A 22,193-nucleotide genomic window follows, 5' to 3' on the forward strand; every position below is an offset into this window, starting at 1 on the left:
TGTACTCCTGCTTAGCATATTCCACTTTCAGTTGTTTGACAAAAGCAACACAATTAAACTGTCTCTGGCCATACGCGAGTGAAGATGTTGTGGATCAGTCGATTGTTGCTGATGATGTCACTGACCTTTGGTCACCTTGGTGCCCCAGCACAGGCGCAAGTCCAGGCCCAAGCTCGATATGACCACACGCGCATCTATCAAGTGGAGCTGGCGAGTGCGGAGCACGTCCAACTGTTCCAGGCGTTGGAGCTGGCAAGCGATTCGTGCTCGTTCATGGGCCATGCCCGAGTGCCGGGCCAGAAGCTGACGATCATGGTGACCTCGCACAAGGTGGCCGACTTCGATGATCTGCTGCAGAGCTACAACGTGAGCCACCGCATCCTGAACCACGACTTCCAGGCTCTGATCGATGCCAACTACCGCGAGGTGGCACCCGAGGGCACACCGCCGGATCAGTTTGACTGGAGGCGCTACTTTCAGCTGGACAGCATCTATGCCTGGCTCGAGCATCTGGCCAAACAGCGCCCAGAGGTGGTCACTCTGGTTGATTTGGGTTCTAGCACCCAGGGACTGCCCATCAAGGGTGTAAGAATTGCCTTTGGTGGTGAGAACCTCACCAGCGTCTTTGTGGAGAGCGGAATACATGCCCGCGAGTGGATCGCACCGGCCACGGCCACGTACTTCATCGAGCAGCTGCTAAACTCCAAGGATGCGGCTGTGCAGGCTCTGGCCCGCTCCCAGAACTGGCTGATATTTCCCACAGTCAATCCCGATGGCTATCGCTACACGTTCAAGGGCGATCGCATGTGGCGCAAGAATCGCTCGCTCTTCGGCATCTGTTGTGGCGTGGACCTGAACCGCAACTTTCCCTTTCACTGGAACGTTACGGGGGCCAGTGGCGATCCCTGTCGCTATGACTACTCAGGGCCGCGGGCAGGCAGCGAGGTGGAGACACAGCGTCTCGTTCAGTTCCTCAAGGATCACGTTCAGTCGGAGCGCATAAAGACGTTCATTTCCCTGCACAGCTACTCCCAGCTGATCATGTTCCCCTATGGCCACACTCCAGAGCGCGTGGAGAACTATGAAGATCTGAAGGAGATCGGACAGCTGGCAGCCCAACGAATCAAGGAGAAGAGTGGACGGATCTACAGGAGTGGCAGCATCTACGAGACCATCTATCCCTCCAGCGGCGGATCTAAGGACTGGATTCATGGACTGCTGCAGGTGCCCATTACCTTTTCGTACGAGCTGCGCGGACCACCGGACAGCGAGGATCTGTTCATTTTGTCCGCTGAGGAGATTGAGCCCACGGCCAGCGAAGCCTTTGCCGCACTCCAAACAATCGTGGAGGAGGCTGGCAAACGTGGCTATTACCAGTCAGAGGCAGCCACTACAGACCAAACTCCAAGCAGCAGCAGCAGCAGCAACAGCCTCTGATGATGATGATAAATGTCGTCTGGCCTGGCAGTTCACATGAAAAACACATTACGCGCCAGCCAGCGTTTCTTAATGCTAAATAATGATGGCAAAATCATGACACAAAACCTCATAATAATGTTGGTAAATCAAAGCAAATATAGCCAGAGCAGAGACTCGAGCGGAGCTGAGCAGAGCAGAGCCTTATGCCTTATGCCTTATAGAAAAACAAAATACTCGTTGTAGTTGCAAGTTGCAACTATTACAGTTATGATGCCATTGTTATTGTACACTTGCCATGGCCATGGGGTCCATGGATCCACTGGATGGATGGATGCGGCTTGTGGTGCGGCTGAAGGTTAGATCTTCCAGTATGGTATTTATCAAAGAACAGGATAAGGCATTAAATGCTTCTATAGAATTGTGTTTAGCGTGGGAAACGCGAACGGTTGCTGGTACTTTAAGGGAAGTCCATTCAAGTAGCTCATTAATTTGTTTATTTTCTTGCAAATTAGCTGCAAAAGATTTCTCAAAGGGATGAGCATGAGAGACAAAGTGGATCCATTGATCATAGAATCATAAATACTGAACAGCATGGTATTGGATAATTATTAGCTTCCCTTATCAGAATGTTAAATTCGGTTTCCGAAGGTGGTGTTTAATTTCAATGAATTAAGTTCGAGTCTCGCAATTTCCAATTTATCTTGGCAACTATTTTAGAGTAGATATGCTGAAAATTTCCTTAAGTCTTCCTTCCCATAGTCGTGGTTTATCTATCGGACTACAAAAACAAAGTGTATAAACAATGCGTCCTATCGGCAACCGATTTGCCTGCACCAGAACTCTGGCAGCTGACGGGCAAGTTATGAACCTGTGCAGCCCCGCGACAGACAATATGCATGTTGCACAGACACACAAACACAGACCCAGGCGGTGAGACAACTGCAACATGCGACTAGCAACACGTTGCTGGTGCTGCTGCTGCCGACATTGCAGACTTGTTGACGGCAATTGTCGAGTTTTTGTTGTTGTATTCCTTTTCGTTTTCTGCTTTTTGTTGTTTTTGTTGTTGTGGCTGTTGTGGCTTATGCCATTATAATATATAGTTAGTATTATTGCGGTCTGTCTATATGGAGAGGAGAGCCATGGCAGCCACACACACATGTCAGACATTGGCCGGTTAATAATGTTGCTCCCGCCGCCATGGCTGAGGCCGGGGAGATGCCGATGACGTTGAAGATAGATATTGATGTTGGCCATAATCACGATCTAATTTATTTACAAATTTGTGTTGAAATCATACGTTCAAAGTCGTGTTTAAAAAGGTTCTGTTATGATTTATGCGAGCGTTGAAATCCAGCAACCACCAACAAAAAGCCAGCAACAATGGAAATTCCAATGGCAACAAAAACATTTCTCACAGTCCCGCAGATCGGTTTGGAAAATTAGCTTCTTCTAGACCCTAATTGATTGGCCAAGTGGCAGTGGTGGAGGAGGATCAGCTGGAGAGAGTATTGCAGGTTTGATCGTAATAGTGCTGGAAACCAGGAACCAGCCGCTTTTGAGTTGGCTAATTTAGATTTATTGCGAAAATCGCAACCTGATGCGTGATGCCGCTAAGACATGGCCCACAGCCGGCTCTCCCTAGTTCTCCTCCAACAGGAACAGCAACAGCGACAGCACCAGCTACTCCTCCCTCCCTTTCCATGGTACGGGTGGAGGCGAATGTTGCATGTGGCCATTTGTCATCGGGCGAGGATCGTGTGCTGCAGCTGCGATTTCAGTTTGTTTCAAATGGGCACGATGTAAAAGCCCCCAACATGAATCTCTTTCTCTCGCGCTCTCGCTATAATCTCGGAAATGTTGATAAATTGAACGATTGTTGATTTTCACGCTGCCGCTGCCTGGTCCCTGATGCCTTTGGGGCCGGGCCGTGTCACAGTGCTTGGAAATAAACATATCAACGTGATAAATAAGAGACCCATAAGCGAGCCAGGTTATCAGCGGACACCGGACACAGAGTCCCGGCTACACGCTAACCGAAGGACAACCTCATAAATCAGGCAGGGAACAAAATGTGAGCCGTTTTAATCGCTGATTTCCGCTTCATAAGAAATGGAAATACAGACAGCAAGAGACGCAAGTAATTGAACAAATAAAAAAAACTCGACAAAACTAAAGAGAAATACAAATAAAAATATATTCCAAACTGGTTTGCAGGCCACAAGAGGCACACACTCACACCCCGACTTTGGACATTCGAAACTTTTGGGGGCAACCCTCGCGGTCTACACTGCACTTCACAAAAAGAAGACTCGATTCGATCTGATTCGGCGACAGCTCATTCTCGTTTAAAGTCTATTTATCTTCTGAAGGTTTATTGAATTTATAGGGTTTTCTGTGTTTTGTGGTTTGTTTTGTTTGTTGTATTTACGGGGCGACTTGGACTAGTCGCTCATTTGATGAACAGTAAAACTAAGTTTACAAAACCTTCGCCTCGGACAGATCGTCCAGGGGCTTGCTGGGTGGCGGGATCTTGTACTCCGTCTCGGGGGTCTCGTAGATCTTCTCCTCCTTGGGCTCCACGACGGACACGTTGTCGGGCAGTGGCTTCTTGGGGCCAATCTTGTTCTTGGGATCATAGGGCAACATGATCTTGACCTTGATGCCGAGCACTCCCTGGCGCAGCAGCACGTGACGGGTGGCGGTCTCGACGTAGTCGTTGCACGGATCACCAGAGTGGATCATCAGGCCATCGACGAACTTCATCGACTTTGCACGCTGACCACGCAGCTTGCCGGACACAACGACTTCACAGCCCTTGGCTCCCGACTCCATGATGAAACGCAGCACACCGTAGCAGGCGCGACGGACGGCCAGTCCTCCGGTCAGCTTGTAACGCAGCGACTCAGCCTGGGCGATGGCGCACAGACCACGGGTGGCGACCTTCTCGGCGTACAGCTCGATGCGGCCGGTCTCGAAGTTGAAACGCTTCTGGACCATGGCGGTCAGCTCGCGAATGCGGCGTCCCTTCTCGCCCAAAACCTGCTGGGTCTTGGTGGCCATGATGATGATCTCAGTGCGGGAAGGGGTCACACGCACCTCCACACCGGAGTAACCATCCTCGGCGAGCTCACGAGTCAGGAACTCGTTCAACTCAGCCTTGAAGATACCGTCGGAGACGAACTAAAATTATGAAAATACCAATTATTAGCAACTATTCCACACCAAAGTCCACTTGCAGCCGCTCCCTGCTGTAGTTTTTGTTGTGATTCAATTGACAGCAGAGGTGCTCCGCTCCACGCTGCCTCCAGCAAAATGTTGACGCCAGGCCATCCAGCGGTTTGAGGTTATCTACGAATTCACTTCACTTGGCGACTTTCCGCCCAGATTTTTCACACAACTTTATCCAATTAACATGCTGGCGGGCGCGTTGCACTTCCCTATGCATTTCCCAATGCGATTTTCGTTACATTACCTTGCGTTTCTTTGAAATTGGGAGGCTGGCATTCATTTTGACAACTCGCACGGAAACGTGGTAAGCAGAAAAGAAAGTGTGACCGCGAATTTTCGATAAAGCATACCGAAAGACCCTCGGAAATATACCAAAATATACCGTAATATACCGAATAATTTTCGAAATATACCTATATATGCACCGATATACCGCACATATACCGTCGACTCAATTTCGACGTCAAAATATACAGAAAAGTATAGTCGATAGTCGCGATGGTGTTAAAATTGTGCGATAGATCACGACAAGAGCTCTCTCGGTATGAGTGTTATTTTATTTCAAGAGGACAATCATACCCAGAATCAATATTTACATTCATTATTGCCATTTCGCAACATAAAAAGAAATTCAGTGGTGTAAAATCGCTATCGTACACCCAGGCGGTAGTGTCCATTCGTTAAGCGAAGGATGTCATCGATATTGCACATAGCTGATACTTGATTTTCGACCAGGGGGGTATTCAAAGATTCGCATGAAAACTATGAATCTTGAAGAATTTCAGCGTGGTTCAGATAAAAGATACCGTCGTAACTTTTATTTTTATTTATTCTTCTAGGAGAATTTACAAACAGTTGCTCACCTGTTTAAATAGAGGGTGCTCAAGTGGGTTAAGTCCGTATGTTTACTGTAACTAGAATATAATACAGTATATGTTTTGGTATATTACTGAATATTTCCGAGGGTCAGACGGTATATTTTATATTGCAATTGCAATTGCGTCTCAATTGCAAGCCAATATAAATCCATTTAACAAGGAAATCTGCGAAACAAGGATAAGGAAAATGTCGGAAATCAAGGCGTTGGAGCACGCCACTCTAAAAGTGCCATACGAGATACTGAACAAGCGCTTCCGCTCGGCCCAAAAGATAATCGACCGTGAGGTGGACCAGGTCATGAACGTATCGCGTCAGGTGGATAAGGCCTTGGACGCCGATCCACCCGTACTGGCGGATGTGACCAAGCTGATGGGTAATGTGGCCCAGAAGCTGCAGGTGCTCAAGCGCAAGGCCGAGGAGAGCATCAATGACGAGCTGAGCGTCACGCAGATATGCAAGCGCAAGCTGGAGCACCTCAAGGGCATCATGCCTCCGAACACGGGCACTGGGGAGCTGTGGCAGGGATCTGTGGACCAGTGGAAGCGCATACGCCTGGACCGCCTGGTCATCGAGCATCTATTGCGCATGGGCTACTACGAGACGGCCGAGGAGCTGGCCGCCCGCTCCGATGTGCGCCATCTGACCAATCTGGACATATTCCAGAACTCGCGCGAGGTCGAGGACGACCTTGCCAACCACAGCACCACCAAATGCGTGCTCTGGTGCATTGACAACAAATCGAAACTGCGCAAAATAAACTCGACCATAGATTTCAGCCTGCGGGTGCAGGAGTTCATTGAGCTGGTGCGTCACAACCAGCGATTCGAGGCTGTGAAGCACTCGCGCCGCTACTTCCCCGCCTACGAGAAGACACAGTTGAATGAGATCTGCCATGTGATGTCACTACTGGCCTATCCGGCCGACACCGAGATGGAGCACTACAAGAAGTACATGGACCCGCAGCGCTGGCAGAAGCTGGTGCTGGACTTTCGTCACGAGAACTACCGCCTCTTCCAGCTGTCCAGCACTTCCGTCTTCTCGGCAGCCGTCCAGGCTGGCCTCTCCGCACTGAAGACGCCACATTGCTACACCCAGACCTGCCGCAATCTCAATTGCCCCGTCTGCCAGGATGATCTCAATCGCATCGCCCTCAAGTTGCCATATTCGCACTGTGTGCAGAGTCGCCTCATCTGCCGGGTGACGGGTCTGCCACTGAACGAGCACAACCAGCCCATGATGTTGCCCAACGGCCAGATCTTTGGCCAGATGGCTCTCACCGACATAACCAAAGACGATGGCACCGTCACCTGTCCCGTGACCAATACCAAGTTTTCGAATCCCAAAATCGAGAAGGTCTTTGTGATGTAAGCCCCGAAACCTGGACTCTAACGTTAACCTAAACCCTCATCACTAAGTTAAGCAATGAATGACTCTATTTTTGAATATGTAACTCCCATATCTATGATTATTATGTACTGTACACCTATCTATGGTATTAAGAAGTAACGCAACTGCAGCGCGGCCCCCTCGCCAAGAACTGCGCATTTGAATTTCGATTTCGATTGATGTCAATCGCTGCTGCTTCGTCTGCCTGCTGCTGCGCCGTCGCGGTTGTATTGATTTCCTCCGCAGAGCAGGGCAGCAGCAGCAGTCGGTGGCCGAGGCTGAATCACACGCGAACAAACGTTATTTGATTCCTCTAAGTGGAAAAATTATGCATACATCTATATATATAATATAACGAGCCTAAAATAAATCAAATACAAATTACATTACACGATTAGTAAGCAAAGCAAAAGGGAAGTGCAGTTGTCAATTACAAAATTCTTGCATTTCGATTGTTTCGCGCGAACTGTTCTCTCTCTCCGTGACGTGCCCCACTCTCTCGCGCTCTCTCTCTTTCTCTGACAGGTTCAGCTGAGTGCAGGAGGAAACGGTAAAATTTACTGTAAATATCCATGACGCCGTTGCAGTCGTAGGAGAAACAGCTGCGTTTAGCAAACAAACAGATACATAAACCCCCTCCCCCGCGGGTAAGAGGAGAGCCAAAGCACCACCACCACCACCGCCTCTCCACTTCCACCACCTCTACGAAAACCCCACCACCAACAAAACAACCTCTGAAGCAGGGCGCACATCTGTAACTGAAAGAAAAAGCAAAACGTACTACCCCATAAATAGTTGTATTAAATATTGCCATCAAAATTGTTTATACTGGCATCATGGCACTGGACTTTGTGGCCACATATAAGATATTGGTGCTAGGGGACTCGAATGTCGGCAAGACCTGCATTGTGCACAGATACTGCGACGAGAAATACTACGACACATACATCTCCACCATCGGTGAGTGCATCCCCCCCTGCAAATATGTTACATCTTTTATCTTTTTCATCTCCTCTCTCGCAGGCATAGACTTTAAGCAGAAACTGATTAATCTCGATGGGGTGCCCATAAAACTGCAAATATGGGACACGGCCGGGCAGGAGCGTTTTCGTACATTGACAACAGCGTATTATCGTGGCGCGATGGGCATACTGCTCATGTACGATGTCACCAATCTGGAGAGCTACAACAATTTGTCCTATTGGTTGCGCAACATCCAGGAGAATGCCTCGCCAGATGTGGTCAAGGTGCTGGCGGGCAACAAATGCGAATGCTCCACCACACAGCGAATGGTCGACAAGGAGAGGGGTGAAAAGGTGCGTGCAACTTTCGAGATATTATTTGGGATTCACTCATATTCCTGGAATCCATGTCCAACAGATAGCTGAAAACTTTGACATGCCCTTCTTTGAGGTCTCGTGCAAATCGAACATCAACATTGAGGATGCGTTTCTGTCGCTGGCCCGCAAAATACGCGAACAGCGAGAGCGACGGGTAAGCAGAAAGAGAAAAGATCTAACCCTAGAGATGTTTAATTGAAATTATTTGTATTTATAGGGCGACAACTTTGACAACGAGGAGAACAAAGACAAGAAATCCCCTGGATCGAATGGCCTCGGCACCTTCAGCCTTGGCAGTCTATCCGGCGAGAATCGCTGCACCTGCTAGATGTTAGTTGATACACGAAATTCGATCGCAACCGCAAACCGAATACCGAATACAGAAAACCTGAGAACCAAGTTGTCCAAAGCTGTTGAAGCTGCATTGTAGCCCAAGTATGTGGCGCACACCAAATGCCAAGATATTACAACAGATATAATACGAAACCAAAGCGCGAGATGAACATTTTAAATGCAAATAAGAGGGTCGATGGGTGGCAATGGATGCCTGCATTAAATTCGATATATTGTATGTGTATGTACAATACAGATTGTGCATTTTAAGGGTACAGATAGTCCAAGAAACATAGCATAAATATTTTAGCATATTCCTGCAAATACCATAACAAGGTCGATTATACATGCATATTGTCTCGATTCCAATAATTATAATCTAATGCTAAAAATACATTTATACTCGTAAGAAACGAAACAAAAGCCATTTACTTTGTATGATGATAAGGTTTGCTTTGATTCTATTTTTAGGTAAGTATTTAAATGTCCATTTGTACAGAGAATCCATTACAGAAAGGGCAAGTCTTTAATGAATGTTTCTTGTGCTTTCGTTAATGGATTTCCCAAACAAGTTGTGTGCAAATATGGTTTCTAGAACATGGTTTCACATAGATTTATGACATATTGGTTTAGTCGTTTATCTTTTATTACAAATAGTTCTTAGATTAGTATCATTTCATTTCATTTAACGTCAATCAATCAGATTAGCGTTCGTGCAAATATTACCTCCGAGAGGTGGCCTTTCCTTGGCATTTCTTATATGATAATTGCACTTTGCTGCTGCCATTCCCCTCCCTCTGGAGGTGTCCAATTACTCGAATGACTGATAACAATTAGACTGTTGGCGTTGCGGCGCCTAGCAACGGGCTTGACCACAACTCTGGCACCCACATGCCAGAGGACAATTATACAACAGACAGGAGCTGCGATTCGATTCGATTTTATACGCCCACGGCCGCTGGTTGTGTCCGGGAGATGAAAAAGCTGCGCGCTAAGGCGAGCTCCCTGCCCATCTTCAATGGCAGGATAACGGATGCCACAACCTTGACCACGACATCGCTGAAACTGCCACTGGGTGGAGGAGTTGCAGTTTTTCATAAGAAGCCCACCTGCACCCGAGTGCAGCCATCAGTGTACACCATTACGGACGGCACCACAGGGGCCGCCAACACCTCCCTGGCCGAGGCCATGTCCAGCAACAAGGCGCCACAGCTGCACCAGCAGGCGGGCAGACAGGAGGTCATGCTGCAGCTGGGTGTGCCCAAGGAGACCATCAGCATTGCGGGCCCAGAGCTGGCCAACTACAATAAGGTTCGTGTCGTCGGACAGGGTTCCTTTGGCATTGCCATTCTGTACCGCCGCAAGTCCGACGGCCATCAGATCGTGTTCAAGCAGATCAATCTGAGCGAACTCACGCCACCGGGCAGGGATCTGGCCATGAACGAGGTGGACGTGTTCTCGAAGCTTCATCATCCGAACATTGTCAGCTATCTGGGCAGCTTCATCAAGGACAACACGCTGCTGATTGAAATGGAGTACGCGGATGGTGGCACCCTGGCCCAAATCATTGCCGAGCGTCAGGGCCTGCATCACTTTCCGGAGCGGTACATCATCGCTGTGTTCGAGCAGGTCTCCAGTGCCATCAATTACATGCATTCCGAGAATATTCTGCATAGGTAGGCCATTACCTATAGACACTCGAAGGTCTTTAGCTGTTTCATCTATCGATTGTAGAGATCTGAAGAGCGCCAATGTCTTCCTGAATAGACGGGGTATCGTCAAGATTGGCGACTTTGGCATCTCCAAGATAATGAACACTAAGATCCATGCCCAGACCGTACTGGGCACGCCCTACTATTTCAGTCCCGAGATGGTAAGTGTCTTCATTCACAGGTAGTCTCTTCAGCTGATACTCTCTCGATGCATTTCCAGTGCGAGGGCAAGGAGTATGACAACAAGAGCGACATCTGGGCACTGGGCTGCATTCTGGGCGAGATGTGCTGCCTGAAGAAGACATTCGCTGCCACCAATCTCTCCGAACTGGTCACCAAAATCATGGCCGGCAACTATACGCCTGTGCCCTCTGGCTATACCTCCGGCATGTGCAGTCTCATGTCGAACCTGCTGCAAGTGGAGGCCGCCCGACGACCCACTGCCTCTGAGGTGTTGGTCTATTGGATACCACTGATATTTCGTAGTCTGGGAAAGAACAAAGGGTGAGAGGATATAATTACTTTATGGACTACGTAAATGATCATTTTGCAGCTACACTTATGAGGATGACGTTAGCAGCACTGGTAACCAGCTGGCAGTTACTGTTCCCGTGGCTGCCCGCAGCAATGTAACCATGGAGCTAGAGCTGCCCACCGCCCAGACGGAGACCAAGCAGCTGATGAGCGCAGAGACAGCAGCGCCACATGAGATACTCGAGAAGAGGTTGGGTTTTGCCATCAGTTTTGTTATCATTCCACTTGAACTCTCTTCGCTGCTCCCTCAGATCGGTGCTGTACCAGCTAAAGGCATTCGGGAACTCCTTCAGCATGTCGCCCATTCAGCTGCCGCCAAAGGCAGTCATTGTGGGCATGGCCATGAGCGATTCCCACTTTGTGGTGGTGAACGAGGATGGAACCGCGTATGCGTGGGGCGAGGGCACACACGGCCAGCTGGGTCTGACATCGCTGGAGGCCTGGAAGCACTATCCCAGCCGCATGGAGAGCGTGCGCAACTATCATGTGGTGGGTGCCTGTGCGGGCGATGCCTTCACCATTCTGGTCACCAAGTCCGGCAGTCTCCTCAGCTGTGGCAGCAACACGAATCTGTCACTCGGCCAGGACGAGCAGCGCAACTACCACAGTCCCAAGCTGATTGCCAAGCTGGCGGATGTGCGCATTGAGCAGTTGGCAGCCGGTCTGCATCATGTCCTGGCCCTGAGTCGCGAGGGCGCCGTCTATGTGTGGGGCACCAGTGTGAGCGGAGCCCTCGGTCTGGGCAACTATCAGCAGCAGCAGTGAGTGAAGGGAGCAGAAAGCATCACAATCTGTTGGCCTTTTTCTCCTTTTAGGAAGTTTCCCCAGAAGATTCTGCTGTCTCATGTGAAGACTAAGCCCACGAAGATCTTCTGTGGGCCAGACACCTCGGCCGTGCTGTTCGCCAATGGAGAGCTGCATGCATGTGGCAGCAATAATTACTATAAACTGGGCTTCAATCGTCCCGGCAAGATCACGGCTTTTGTGAGTACTCCTGCACTGCTCGGACCACTCTGCTAATCATTCCTTTTGCTTTCAGAAAAAAGTCCAACTGCCGAGCAAAGTGCTGAAGGCCAGCTTCTCGTCCACCCACTCGGTGTTCCTGCTGGAGGGTGGCTATGTCTACACCATGGGCCGCAACACGGAGGGTCAGCGTGGCATTCGTCACTGCAATCAAGTGGATCAGCCCACACTGGTGGAGGCTGTGCGCTCTCGCTACATTGTGGTTTGTAGTTGATTTTCTGCTCTCGAACTTCCATCCTGCTGATTACTGATCCTCCCGCAGAAGGCCAACTGCAGCGACCAGTGCACAATTGTGGCCTCTGAGGACAACATCATCACCGTTTGGGGCACTCGCAATGGCTTGCCCGAGATCGGATCCAGCAGCAGTGGCCTGGGCCTCGAGGTGTGCACTCCCAATACGGACATGGATCTTGGCAACAATACGGCAGCGTTCACCAATTTTCTGGCTTCGGTCTACAAGTCTGAATTGATACTGGAACCGGTGGATATATTGGCGTAGGTTTAGTCAAGATTAATCTTCTTCCTGCTTACCAATCCGCTGCAATCGTTTGTTCTTTGGCAGTCTGTATTCCTCCAAGGAGCAGTGCGACCGTGGCTATTATGTGCAGGTCCATGATGTCTATCCCTTGGCACACAGTGTGCTCGTTCTGGTGGATACAACCACGCCGCTTATATCGTCCTATGAGGGGGATTGTCCATAGCTGCTTAGCAGTCTTAGGTGCTCGCTTCGATGCTTATGTTAAATCATATTTTAATTGTTAATACATTTATTGGTTTTCAAATGTAATTGTAGAAACTTAATCTACTACTAAAACAAGCTAAAGTATAGAGACAGCGCTCCGTGGCGCTGTGTGGGGAAAGTCAGTGGAAGGGCGGGGAACCAAGATGGGTTGGTGGTGGTGGAGGGTGCGCGTCATCTATTGCCTCATAAAATGCACATTGCCCGTTGTCAGCCGCCTAATAGCGTGACACCTGATTGCCGTAGCGATCCTGGGCCGGGCGACTGCCGCCGTACATGCCCCCAGCACCGCCACCGCCGCCGCTGTTGCCCTGATATCCGCCAGTGGAACGATCATTGTAGCTGCGATCAAAGCGGCTCGGGGCTGGCACCTGGCGCCAGCCATTGTCTTCGACTGTGGTTGATTTCGGCCACGAATTGTTGCTATGCATATTCGAGGACATGCCATTGCCGTAGGACTTGATCGGTCCGCCACTGGATCCCAGGTGTGAGCCACCCGAAGAGGGTGCCCAAATGTTGACATTGTTCGAACTGCTCCCATAGCCGCCGCCGCCGCCTCCACTGCTGGTGGAGTTGTCATAGCGCTTGGCGCCGCTACTAGAAAAGAAACGAATTAATGATTAAATAATTCATAATTTGAAAGGCTCTCTCTTACTGCTGCAGGCTGTGGGAATCGTCGCGTCGGTAGTTGGAGGTGTTGCTGCGATCAGAGTCATTGTAGCGGCCACCAGTGCCTCCAGTGGCGTTGTTTTTGTGGACATAGGAGCTGGCTCCACCACCACCACCGCTGGCATTGTTCTTGTGCAAGTAGGAGCTGCTCGAGCCACCGGCACTGGCCGATATGGGCATGTGACGCACCTCCACCTCGCGCTTGTAGTCGTCACGCTTGCTGGACGAACTATAGTCGTGCTTTGAGCTGGAGGCACTGTAGTCATTGCCGCTCGAACGCTTGCTCGGCACTGTGGTATAGTCATCGACAGCTCCACGCTTCGAGGCAGACGATGTGGCATAATCGTTGCGCTTGTTCGTATAATCCAGACGCTTGTTGGTGCTCGAGTAGTCGTCTATCACGCGCTTGGCGGCCGACGAGGAGCCATAGTCATCATGCTTCTTATCATAAGTGCTACAGCGGCAAATGAGGAAAGTTTTAACAAAAACGATTCGATTGTAGGGCAAAGAAACACTCACCTGCGAGAGCTGACTAGAGATGCATCGAATCGTGGTGGAGGTGGGGCATCAAATATGCCACTGCGCTTGCGATCGGTTACATCGCCGTAACGATCATCCGCACGCTTGGCCACGGCACGCTTGACAGTATCATCGCGCGACTCCATAATCCTGATGGGGAGTCGGCCAAACAAGAGTGAGAGGAAGAAAGATGAAAAGAGGAAACGTAAATTGAGTTAATAATATTCGGGTAATGATTAGATGGGGGAGGGTCGGCGTAGAGGACATCAGACTTTAGACTAGGATGCAATGCATTTGCCTATCAATGTTCCGTTTCTGAAGCAGTTCGGAGTTGAGGAAACATCAACAACGTGGAGATGGCAGCTGCAACTTAGCTTAAACACACACACTTATAAACACGGACAAATCAAATGCTCTCCGGCAGTGAAAATAATTATATCTATAAATAATTGTGTTGTTGTCTAGGGCGTTGGAACGAACGTGTGCCGTGCCATGACGCAATACGGATTTGTTTTATGTTTGGTTTTGTTTGTTTTTTTTTAGCATACTTCATCTGTTGACGCTTCAGCTCGAGGCGCTCCAGTTCGATTTTCTCGCGTTCCAGCTTCTGGCGCTCCCGCTCCATGCGCAACAGCTCGGCCTTCTCGCGCTCGAGGCGCTCCCGCTCGACGGCCAGCTTGCGTCGCTCCTCCGCGAGGCGCTCCTCCTCGATGCGCTGGCGTTCGCGTGCCTCACGACGACGGCGTTCCTCTTCGCGCAGCTCGCGCTCACGTTCACGCAGACGCTGGCGCTCGCGCTCCTCACGTATCTTCTGGTATGAGAGCATCTCACGTTGACGGCGCTCCCGGTCCCGCTGGCGCGCCTGGATCTCACGGTCGACGTCGCGCGGATTGCGCCCCGAACGATGGATGTCTTGATTTGAGCCCTGACGCTTGCTGTTGCCGCCTGGCCCGGATCGTGAAGTCTCGCGATCGTGACGCCTGTCGCGGCTGACCGACTTGTCCTTGTCGTCGCGACGCTTGTTGTGACGCTCCCTGTTGTCCTTGCCGTCACGCTTGGAATCACCGCTGGCGGACTTGGTGTCGCCTCCATCGTTGTTCTTGTTGTTCTTCTCGGCGTTGCCGTTGTGGCTGCCCTTGCCGCCGCCATTGCCTCCAGACTTCTTCTCGTCATCCTTCTTCTTGCCATCTTGCCCCTGAGTGGCCTTGTTGTTGGTGTTGCTGCTGTTGCCCTTGCCATCCTTGGAGCTGGCACTGCCCCCGATCTCGTTCTTGGTGCGCTCCACCGAAATGATGCGTCCATGCAGCTCGGTGCGGTGCAGATTCTCAATGCACCGCGAGGCATCCGCCGAAGAGGACATGGTCACATAGCCGTAGCAGCGTGTGCCGGGCGTGCGTGTGTTGGTCACGACCTTCGCACCGATCACCTTGCCGAACTTGGAGAAGATCGCCTTGAGGTCGCTGGCCCGCGTGAGGGTGGACAAGCCGGAGACCCAGAGATTGCGTGACAGCGTCGTCGCCTTGCTGTTGGACGCGGAGGATGTTGATGTTGCCCCCACAGATCCGGCAGCACCCGATCCCGTGCCCGAACCGGATCCGGACTTGCTGCCAGCGGCACTCGATGCGGCGGACGAAGCTGCCCCAGCGGCTGCTGTCGCTGATTTCTCTGCAAGTTCCATGTAAATAATAATATTGGAAGAGAGTGTTATGGTCAGAGCTTTGAGGAGTGGCTGTAACTGGTTAACGGTTAACGTTTTTGGTTTATGATACGATCTTTAAGGGAAGCATTTTTTGGCAAAACACACACACACACATCTTGTAGCTGGCTGGTGTTGGTGGAGTTGGAGTTTAGAGCGTAAACATCATGAGACTTTCTTCGATAGAGAACCCGTCGCCCCAGGAAAAAAAGGAAGCAAAGAGAGTGTGAATTTGTTTGGGTTGCTGCTGCTTGGATTGCTTGTCGTCTTCGTCTTCGTCAGTGGCTGGAACAGGAACTCCTGGGAAGAGAGTAAAGTTACCCTGAATCTCTGCGTCATCCCTGCGCATTGTGTGTGTGTGTCTCTGTGTCCTTTGAAGCGAAATTTCACGTAGCTCGAAACTCCTTTGTGTTATGCTCTGCTTCGTTCCTTTTTCGTTTGATTCAGATATCGGCGAGCGGCAGGAGTTATCTTTCTGCTAGTCCAGATGCCAGTAGTAGCTTATCTCCATTCAAAGCTTTTTGATTCACTTTCAGTCATTGACATTCCAGGATCAAAGCTATCATAGATGTGTTTGAATATTTTCTTTACATTTTCATGCAACAAACACTTTCTCTGCCTCAGCTATGCTGCTCATGTGTCCATGGGGAATCCCACGCTGCTCCATTGCACAAGTCTTGTCCTCATCATGCATGTGGGGTAGGGGGAGCTGGGCCTTCACTCCTTGTTGGCCCAACCAAATTCACACTCTCTTGCACGAAACTATTTCACATATTCGTCTACTCAACCTTAAAGTTGATCGAACCTTAAACTCGGATCTTGCTTAGCCCAAGCATATCCCCTTTCCCAACGTGTAACTCTCCGAATTTCACCGGACATATCCATGCGGAAACCATAACTTAATTTACCTTTATCATCCTTTTGGCTGGACGACTTTGAAGATAACTTTTGATCACTGAAAAATAATTTAAAAAATCTCATTAGCAGGGAAAAGAAGATTTGAATCGAACTCTATAGATTTTGTGGGATACTAACCTGGTGTCCTTTTTATCAGCAGACTTTTCATCCTTTTTCTTGTCATTTTTCTTATCGGCATCCTTCGAGTTAGTCTTATCTGATTTATTGGCTGGTTTCACTGTGAACCAAAGAGTTTTCCCCCATAAATGACTATGCCTTGAATCTTACATTTCAGCGACGAAATGCTCCTACACTCACCCGACTTGATGGATTTGTCATCTGGAGCCTGGGGACAGAACAATGCAAAATTGGATTAGGAAAATTGAATTGAATGTAATTCAATTTATTCAAAGTCACCTCATCATGCAGCAGTTTTTGTTCGTCTTCACCAATTGTTAGATTGATGGACTCGTCGTTGTCCAGGTTCACCGTGTCGCCGGTGTTCTCCTCCTCTTCTTGAATATCATTAACGGCGTCGGCTTCACCGTTGTTATCGCCCTCTTCTGGGGCATCATCGGCCTCGCCATCGGCTTCACCTTCGCCGTTTTGCTCTTCGTCGTATTCCTCCTCCTCTTCATCATCGTCAAGAATCACACAAACGTCGTCCACGTCGCCCACCTGATCTATTTCGTGCCCATCCTGCTCGTCATGACGGGAAAGGTCATCACCATTATCAGGTCCTGCCTCCATTTGCTCGTCTTCATCGACGGGCTCCTCCTTTATTTTAATTCCACTCTCATTCTCGCTCGTGGGCACTGTTGTGCTCTTCTTTACCTTTGCAGCCGGCACAATCAAATGGGTGGCCGGGTCGAGACCTTCCTCTTTTATTGCCTGAAAAAATACAACAGAAAAACATAAAACACACACACAGACATCCGAAATTGCACAACCATTTTTTGTCTAGCTTCTAAATGGATTTGAGTGCGCCTTTTCTTTGTTCAACGAGAAATAAATGGGGGCGGGTGTACACTTTACCTTTTCTAAGCGATCGATGAGCGCAGCCTTTGGACCCAAAGTGTCCAGCTTGCGTTTTTCTAGCTCATCTTTCAAGTCGCAGACACGCAACTCGGTTACCTTCTTGCCTAATTCGGGCATCTTCAAGTGCACTTAATAACTTAGTCACTATATAATTACTTCAACAACGCCTAATGCACTTATAAACCGAAACCAAATTCAATTCTTAAACACAATTTTTCGTTTTCACAGCGTGTGAAAATCCCAGACAAGTCACTGATACATATGAATTCGGAAGTAAAATGAAAATGGCGACGATTACAGTTCTGACATGTAGATATCGAATGGTTATAAAAATACTAAATTCGGGGAAATATTTTAAGTAGATGAGGTAATCAGTAAGCTATGCTAAATAATTAATGTTTTTATCGTACCATATTTTTCATTCAAAATCCTAGCACTCAGATCCAAAAAAACCATCCGCTAACGAAATTCAGGTATGATTTTTGTATGGAACCGATAGGAAATGTTTTCGAGCACAATCTGCTTTCTAGCAGCAGCTTTCTAAAAAAAAAACCAATTAATCTTAGAAAATCAGCTGCTGGTATTTTATGGCATTAGATGGTATTTTGCTAGCAAAATCCGCTGCTACTGCGGTCTCCTTATTTTGTATACCAACTTCAGCCTCAGTTTAAGATTTTCGATCTTCAATCGACGAATCAGACGTCCTGCAGACGTCCAGACGTTATATGCAGACTCTGCACTTTGAAATTTCACAATTCCACTTTTGATTAAATTATCAAAAGAAGGTGTGGGAGGCAGAACCTCCTCCTCCTGCGCCATTAAAAGAGCCACACATCCTGTTATAAGTGTTTTCTTGTGTCGATTCATTTCTGATTCAATTCTTTCTTTACTTTTTGTTCACTCTTGCAAATGTTTACAAAGTAAACAAAACTCCACATTTTCCGGCAAAGTGTAACCGAACGAAGTGTAACTTACGCCACTGGTCACACTCTGTCGCCAGCAAAATATATTGCACTGTTTGCTAGCAAATACGATTTCGGATTTGAGTACTAGGCCAATAACCTTTTCACACTGGCTACCATCCACCATCCACCATCCATTTCTTTATTTCTGGGCGTACTTTTCAGAAATAATAAAATAGTTGCAGTAGCTCATGAAGCAACTAACTATATATATAGTTGCTTTATGGCAGTGGCTACCATATTAACATCTCGATTGCAGCCAATCGATATGTATGTTCCACCTCTAGACCATCTTTAGGGTGTTTTTGTGAAGAATTTTCTGTTTTCTATGGGTGTTTTTGCTGATAATTAAGAACTTGCATCATGTCCGTGGTGATTGAGACCACGCTTGGCGATCTGACGGTCGATCTATTCACAACCGAACGCCCCATCGCATGTCTAAACTTCCTGAAGCTCTGCCGGCTTAAGTACTACAACTACAATCTCTTCCACACCGTGCAGCAGAATTTCATTGCCCAGACCGGGGATCCAAGCGGCGCTGGAGATGGTGGCTCCTCCATTTGGGGCGTTGTGGAGGGCCCGCAGAAGCGCTTCTTTGAAGCCGAATACCTGCCCAAGATTCACCACTTGAATGCGGGAATGCTGTCACTTGTGAGCGCGGGAAAGAATCTTGTGGGCTCCCAGTTCTTCTTCACCCTGGCAGAAGACCTAACATCGCTGGATGGCACCCACTGCGTCATTGGCGAGGTGGTGGAGGGTCACGAGGTGCTCCGCCAGCTAAACGATGCCATTGTGGATGAAAAGTTCCGTCCCTACCAGGACATACGCATAACCCACACGGTGGTGCTGGAGGATCCGTATCCCAATCCGCGTGGCTTGCAGGCGCCCAGTCGCTCACCCTCACCAAGTGCCGAACGGTTGAAGAACGGACGCATAGCCGCAGACGAGGACATCGACGACACCGACGGCATGACAATGGAGGAAATGCAGGAGATGCTGGCCGATCGCGAGGCCAAGGCTCGTGCCACAATACTGGAGATCGTGGGTGATTTGCCGGATGCCGAGATGGCACCCCCTGAAAACGTACTCTTCGTGTGTAAACTCAATCCGGTCACGACGGACGACGACCTGGAGATCATCTTCAGTCGCTTTGGTGTGGTGAAGGGCTGCGAGGTGATTCGGGATCGCAAGACAGGCGACTCCCTGCAGTATGCCTTTGTGGAGTTTGACGAGCAGAAATCGTGCGAGGCTGCTTACTTCAAAATGGACAATGTGCTGATCGACGACCGGCGCATACATGTGGACTTCTCCCAGTCCGTGTCGAAAGTTACGTGGCGTGGCAAAGGACGTGGCGTGGAGGGCGCTGACGGCAAGCTGGACTTTGACAATCTGCGGGATAACAATGATCGAAGGCCACACAACAACGGCAGGGGCAGAGACAGAGGCAGACCTGACGAACATTGGGATCGCAAGAGGCCAGACGATCCGAGAAGTCGAATGAGCTCCGCAGAGCGGCGGAAGGCAAGAGAGCAACGTCACCAGCAACAACACGATCGAAGGCGTTCACGATCCAGGGATCTAAACGAGCGAAGGAACCCAAATGACAGGCAGATCAGAGAAGGCAACGATCGAAAACGTTTCAATGAACGCCGCCGCTCACCGTCCAGAGATCGTAATGATCGACGGGATCAACGTATGGATACAAGAAGATCCAGATCCCGAGATCGCAATAATCACAGGCGAGAGAGATCACCACAAACAGAAAGACATTATGGTCAAAACAGAGAACCCATCAGAAGCAGAGATAATGGGCAAGTCACAAGGTTTGCCTCCTGAAATTGCCTGCAAGTATGTCAGTATATTCATTAAGATTCCTTTTTCAGGCCCCAGCAAAGACATCCCGAATCCAGAGACCGCGATGCACGTAATCAGGATAGAAATTCAAAGCGGATCGAACGCAAGGAGACTCCCGATAGGAAGCGTAAGCCCGCAGCATCCGTGGAAAAGAAACACAAGAGTCAGAAGGTGGCAAAGAAGAAGTCGAAGCGGGCCTCGAGTAGCAGCTCCGACTCCAGCGATGATTCGTCGGACAGTGAAAGCGATTCGGATGAAACATCCTCGGATAGCTCTGAGGAGAGCTCTAGTTCATCCTCCTCCTCGGACGAGCGCAGCAAGCGCAAGCGAAGCAAGAAGACGAAGCAAAAGAAAGCCGAATCGAAAAGCAAACACAAATCGAAAAAGAGACACCATGGCAAATAAAACGAGAAGGGACGTGTGAGACGCTTCTTACGCGTCACAACTTTTATACCCGGCACTCAGTACTACACCTGCAACTTAGCGGTTATTTGTCAAATTTTACATTTTTTCTTCATCTGTCATCTACATCAACAACACTACTCACGCCAACACGCTCCTTTAGCTCGCCACCCTCCCCTAGAAACACACACTGCACAGTCAGGGCAGAGGCATCGGCAGAGGCAGCGGCAGAGGCAGCGGCAGAGAAGTGTCAGGGGCAGAGGCCATAAACTGCGCGAAGCAGAGTGTGCTGCTATAAGCTGCGGGACCGGGTGGGTTTGGCCACTGAAAATTAATTTCTTCATTGTGGCTATAATAATTATCCAATCGGATCCCAATTTGGTGATCTGATAGATATGGTCATTCCCTACGGAATGGCGTTTTTAGTTTTCTGTTATCTTCAAAATTGTAGATTTGGGAGGTTTTCGCCCTTTTGCGGGGGCGGAAGGGGGCGGGGCTCATTTTTAAAATACACTGGTTTCAGTGTGAGCATACAGCAGTCTGGTGCCAAAATTTGGTGGCTCTAGCTCTTATAGTCTCTGAGAACTAGCCGACAAACAAGACGGACGGACGGACGGACGGACGGACGGACGGACGGACGGACAGACAGACATGGCTCAATCGACTCGGCTATTGATGCTGATCAAGAATATATATACTTTATGGGGTCGGAAACGTTTCCTTCTGTGCGTTACATACATTCACTTTGTGCACAAATACAATATACCCTATTTACTCTTCGAGTACCGGGTATAATAAAGCGATTTACTTGACTGGAACATGCACATGATTTTGACTACATCTAAAATATTTCTTGTTTTCTATTTCTTCCGAGCGGCCACCTCCGCATCGAGCGCCGCCATCGCCGCGCCGCCACAGCAGCCTTCTGTGGCCTTCGCACCGCGCCGTTTTCGCGGCGACTCGATGACGGCATCCGGATTGAAGACTATATTGTCCATTCGCGTCGTCTCTGGCGTTATGCGCAGCTCTGAAAACATTCAAAGTTGATGTACAAAGTGACATGGGAAGGTTTATGTAATGGGCAACCCACCATATACGCCGTCATCTCGTTGCTGGGCCTGAATCACATTGGTCCGCAGCTCGTGGGCACAGTCCTCGGCCAGTTTGATCTTCTGTAAACACGTGGGATCAGAAAGAACACCAATTTAAGGAAGAAAACCCAATGCTTACGCTCTGAATCACATCCTGGTCGGTCACAGCTCGGTTCTGTCGAAATTCGTCGTTGATTTTCTTACGCGCCTCTTCCAGAGCCCGAACGTCGCCATCAAACACGTACTGGCGCGTGCGATGGAGCTCCTTGAAGGCGCTGAGAGCCTATAATTGTACAATTAGATTTGTTTTAAGTTCGGTTTTATGTTTAATTTACCTGGCGCCGCAAATTTGACATTTTTAATAGTTTTTATTTGTAACATATACAAGAAGTATCGGCATTAATTCTGGTATTAATTCAGTATTACGATTTACTTGCGTGGTATTTTCCCCTCTGCTTCGTACGGTCAC

The 22,193-nt window shown here is 49.1% G+C and overlaps 8 protein-coding genes across 9 annotated transcripts; 5 read left to right on the forward strand and 3 right to left on the reverse strand.

The window, feature by feature from the left end:
- Positions 1–44: 44 nt before the first annotated feature.
- On the forward strand, positions 45–1,619 carry LOC117896705 (zinc carboxypeptidase). Its single transcript, XM_034805162.1, has one exon. The coding sequence runs from the start codon at positions 85–87 to the stop codon at positions 1,435–1,437; it is 1,353 nt and encodes a 450-aa protein (XP_034661053.1). The 5' UTR covers positions 45–84; the 3' UTR covers positions 1,438–1,619.
- A 2,154-nt stretch (positions 1,620–3,773) lies between these two features.
- On the reverse strand, positions 3,774–5,006 carry LOC117896706 (40S ribosomal protein S3). The gene is made up of 2 exons (XM_034805163.1): positions 4,895–5,006; positions 3,774–4,602 (listed from the first exon to the last, which is right to left on the reverse strand). The coding sequence occupies exons 1-2, from the start codon at positions 4,928–4,930 to the stop codon at positions 3,898–3,900; spliced, it is 741 nt and encodes a 246-aa protein (XP_034661054.1). The 5' UTR covers positions 4,931–5,006; the 3' UTR covers positions 3,774–3,897.
- Positions 5,007–5,605: 599 nt separating this feature from the next.
- Positions 5,606–7,686, forward strand: LOC117897336 (E3 ubiquitin-protein transferase MAEA). Its single transcript, XM_034806107.1, has one exon. The coding sequence runs from the start codon at positions 5,716–5,718 to the stop codon at positions 6,895–6,897; it is 1,182 nt and encodes a 393-aa protein (XP_034661998.1). The 5' UTR covers positions 5,606–5,715; the 3' UTR covers positions 6,898–7,686.
- A 33-nt stretch (positions 7,687–7,719) lies between these two features.
- Positions 7,720–9,001, forward strand: LOC117897338 (ras-related protein Rab-8A). Its single transcript, XM_034806108.1, has 4 exons — positions 7,720–7,875; positions 7,939–8,231; positions 8,296–8,409; positions 8,473–9,001. Exons 1-4 carry the CDS (start codon positions 7,752–7,754, stop codon positions 8,581–8,583), a joined length of 642 nt encoding a protein of 213 aa, XP_034661999.1. The 5' UTR covers positions 7,720–7,751; the 3' UTR covers positions 8,584–9,001.
- Positions 9,002–9,517: 516 nt separating this feature from the next.
- On the forward strand, positions 9,518–12,581 carry LOC117899433 (serine/threonine-protein kinase Nek8). The gene is made up of 9 exons (XM_034809435.1): positions 9,518–10,264; positions 10,323–10,461; positions 10,521–10,804; positions 10,854–11,024; positions 11,086–11,595; positions 11,650–11,818; positions 11,874–12,059; positions 12,120–12,352; positions 12,420–12,581. The coding sequence occupies exons 1-9, from the start codon at positions 9,564–9,566 to the stop codon at positions 12,556–12,558; spliced, it is 2,532 nt and encodes an 843-aa protein (XP_034665326.1). The 5' UTR covers positions 9,518–9,563; the 3' UTR covers positions 12,559–12,581.
- Positions 12,582–12,606: 25 nt separating this feature from the next.
- LOC117899432 (SAFB-like transcription modulator) lies at positions 12,607–17,690 on the reverse strand. Of its 2 annotated transcripts, XM_034809434.1 has the most exons (9): positions 17,413–17,690; positions 16,795–17,268; positions 16,696–16,723; positions 16,516–16,615; positions 16,389–16,435; positions 14,333–15,449; positions 13,785–13,934; positions 13,252–13,719; positions 12,607–13,193 (listed from the first exon to the last, which is right to left on the reverse strand). In XM_034809434.1, the coding sequence occupies exons 1-9, from the start codon at positions 17,530–17,532 to the stop codon at positions 12,815–12,817; spliced, it is 2,883 nt and encodes a 960-aa protein (XP_034665325.1). In that variant the 5' UTR covers positions 17,533–17,690; the 3' UTR covers positions 12,607–12,814. The 2 variants fall into 2 exon arrangements, 1 of the variants encoding a protein (XP_034665325.1); XR_004649179.1 differs by lacking the exons at positions 12,607–13,193; positions 14,333–15,449 and having other exon boundaries at positions 13,618–13,719.
- Positions 17,691–18,655: 965 nt separating this feature from the next.
- On the forward strand, positions 18,656–20,636 carry LOC117899524 (peptidyl-prolyl cis-trans isomerase sig-7). The gene is made up of 2 exons (XM_034809584.1): positions 18,656–20,200; positions 20,261–20,636. The coding sequence occupies exons 1-2, from the start codon at positions 18,741–18,743 to the stop codon at positions 20,634–20,636; spliced, it is 1,836 nt and encodes a 611-aa protein (XP_034665475.1). The 5' UTR covers positions 18,656–18,740.
- Positions 20,637–21,426: 790 nt separating this feature from the next.
- LOC117899436 (complex III assembly factor LYRM7) lies at positions 21,427–22,095 on the reverse strand. Its single transcript, XM_034809440.1, has 4 exons — positions 22,060–22,095; positions 21,864–22,007; positions 21,724–21,805; positions 21,427–21,660 (listed from the first exon to the last, which is right to left on the reverse strand). The coding sequence occupies exons 1-4, from the start codon at positions 22,078–22,080 to the stop codon at positions 21,494–21,496; spliced, it is 414 nt and encodes a 137-aa protein (XP_034665331.1). The 5' UTR covers positions 22,081–22,095; the 3' UTR covers positions 21,427–21,493.
- Positions 22,096–22,193: the final 98 nt, after the last annotated feature.

This window comes from Drosophila subobscura, chromosome O (genome assembly GCF_008121235.1).
Source record: "Drosophila subobscura isolate 14011-0131.10 chromosome O, UCBerk_Dsub_1.0, whole genome shotgun sequence".
Lineage (NCBI taxonomy): Eukaryota > Metazoa > Arthropoda > Insecta > Diptera > Drosophilidae > Drosophila > Drosophila subobscura.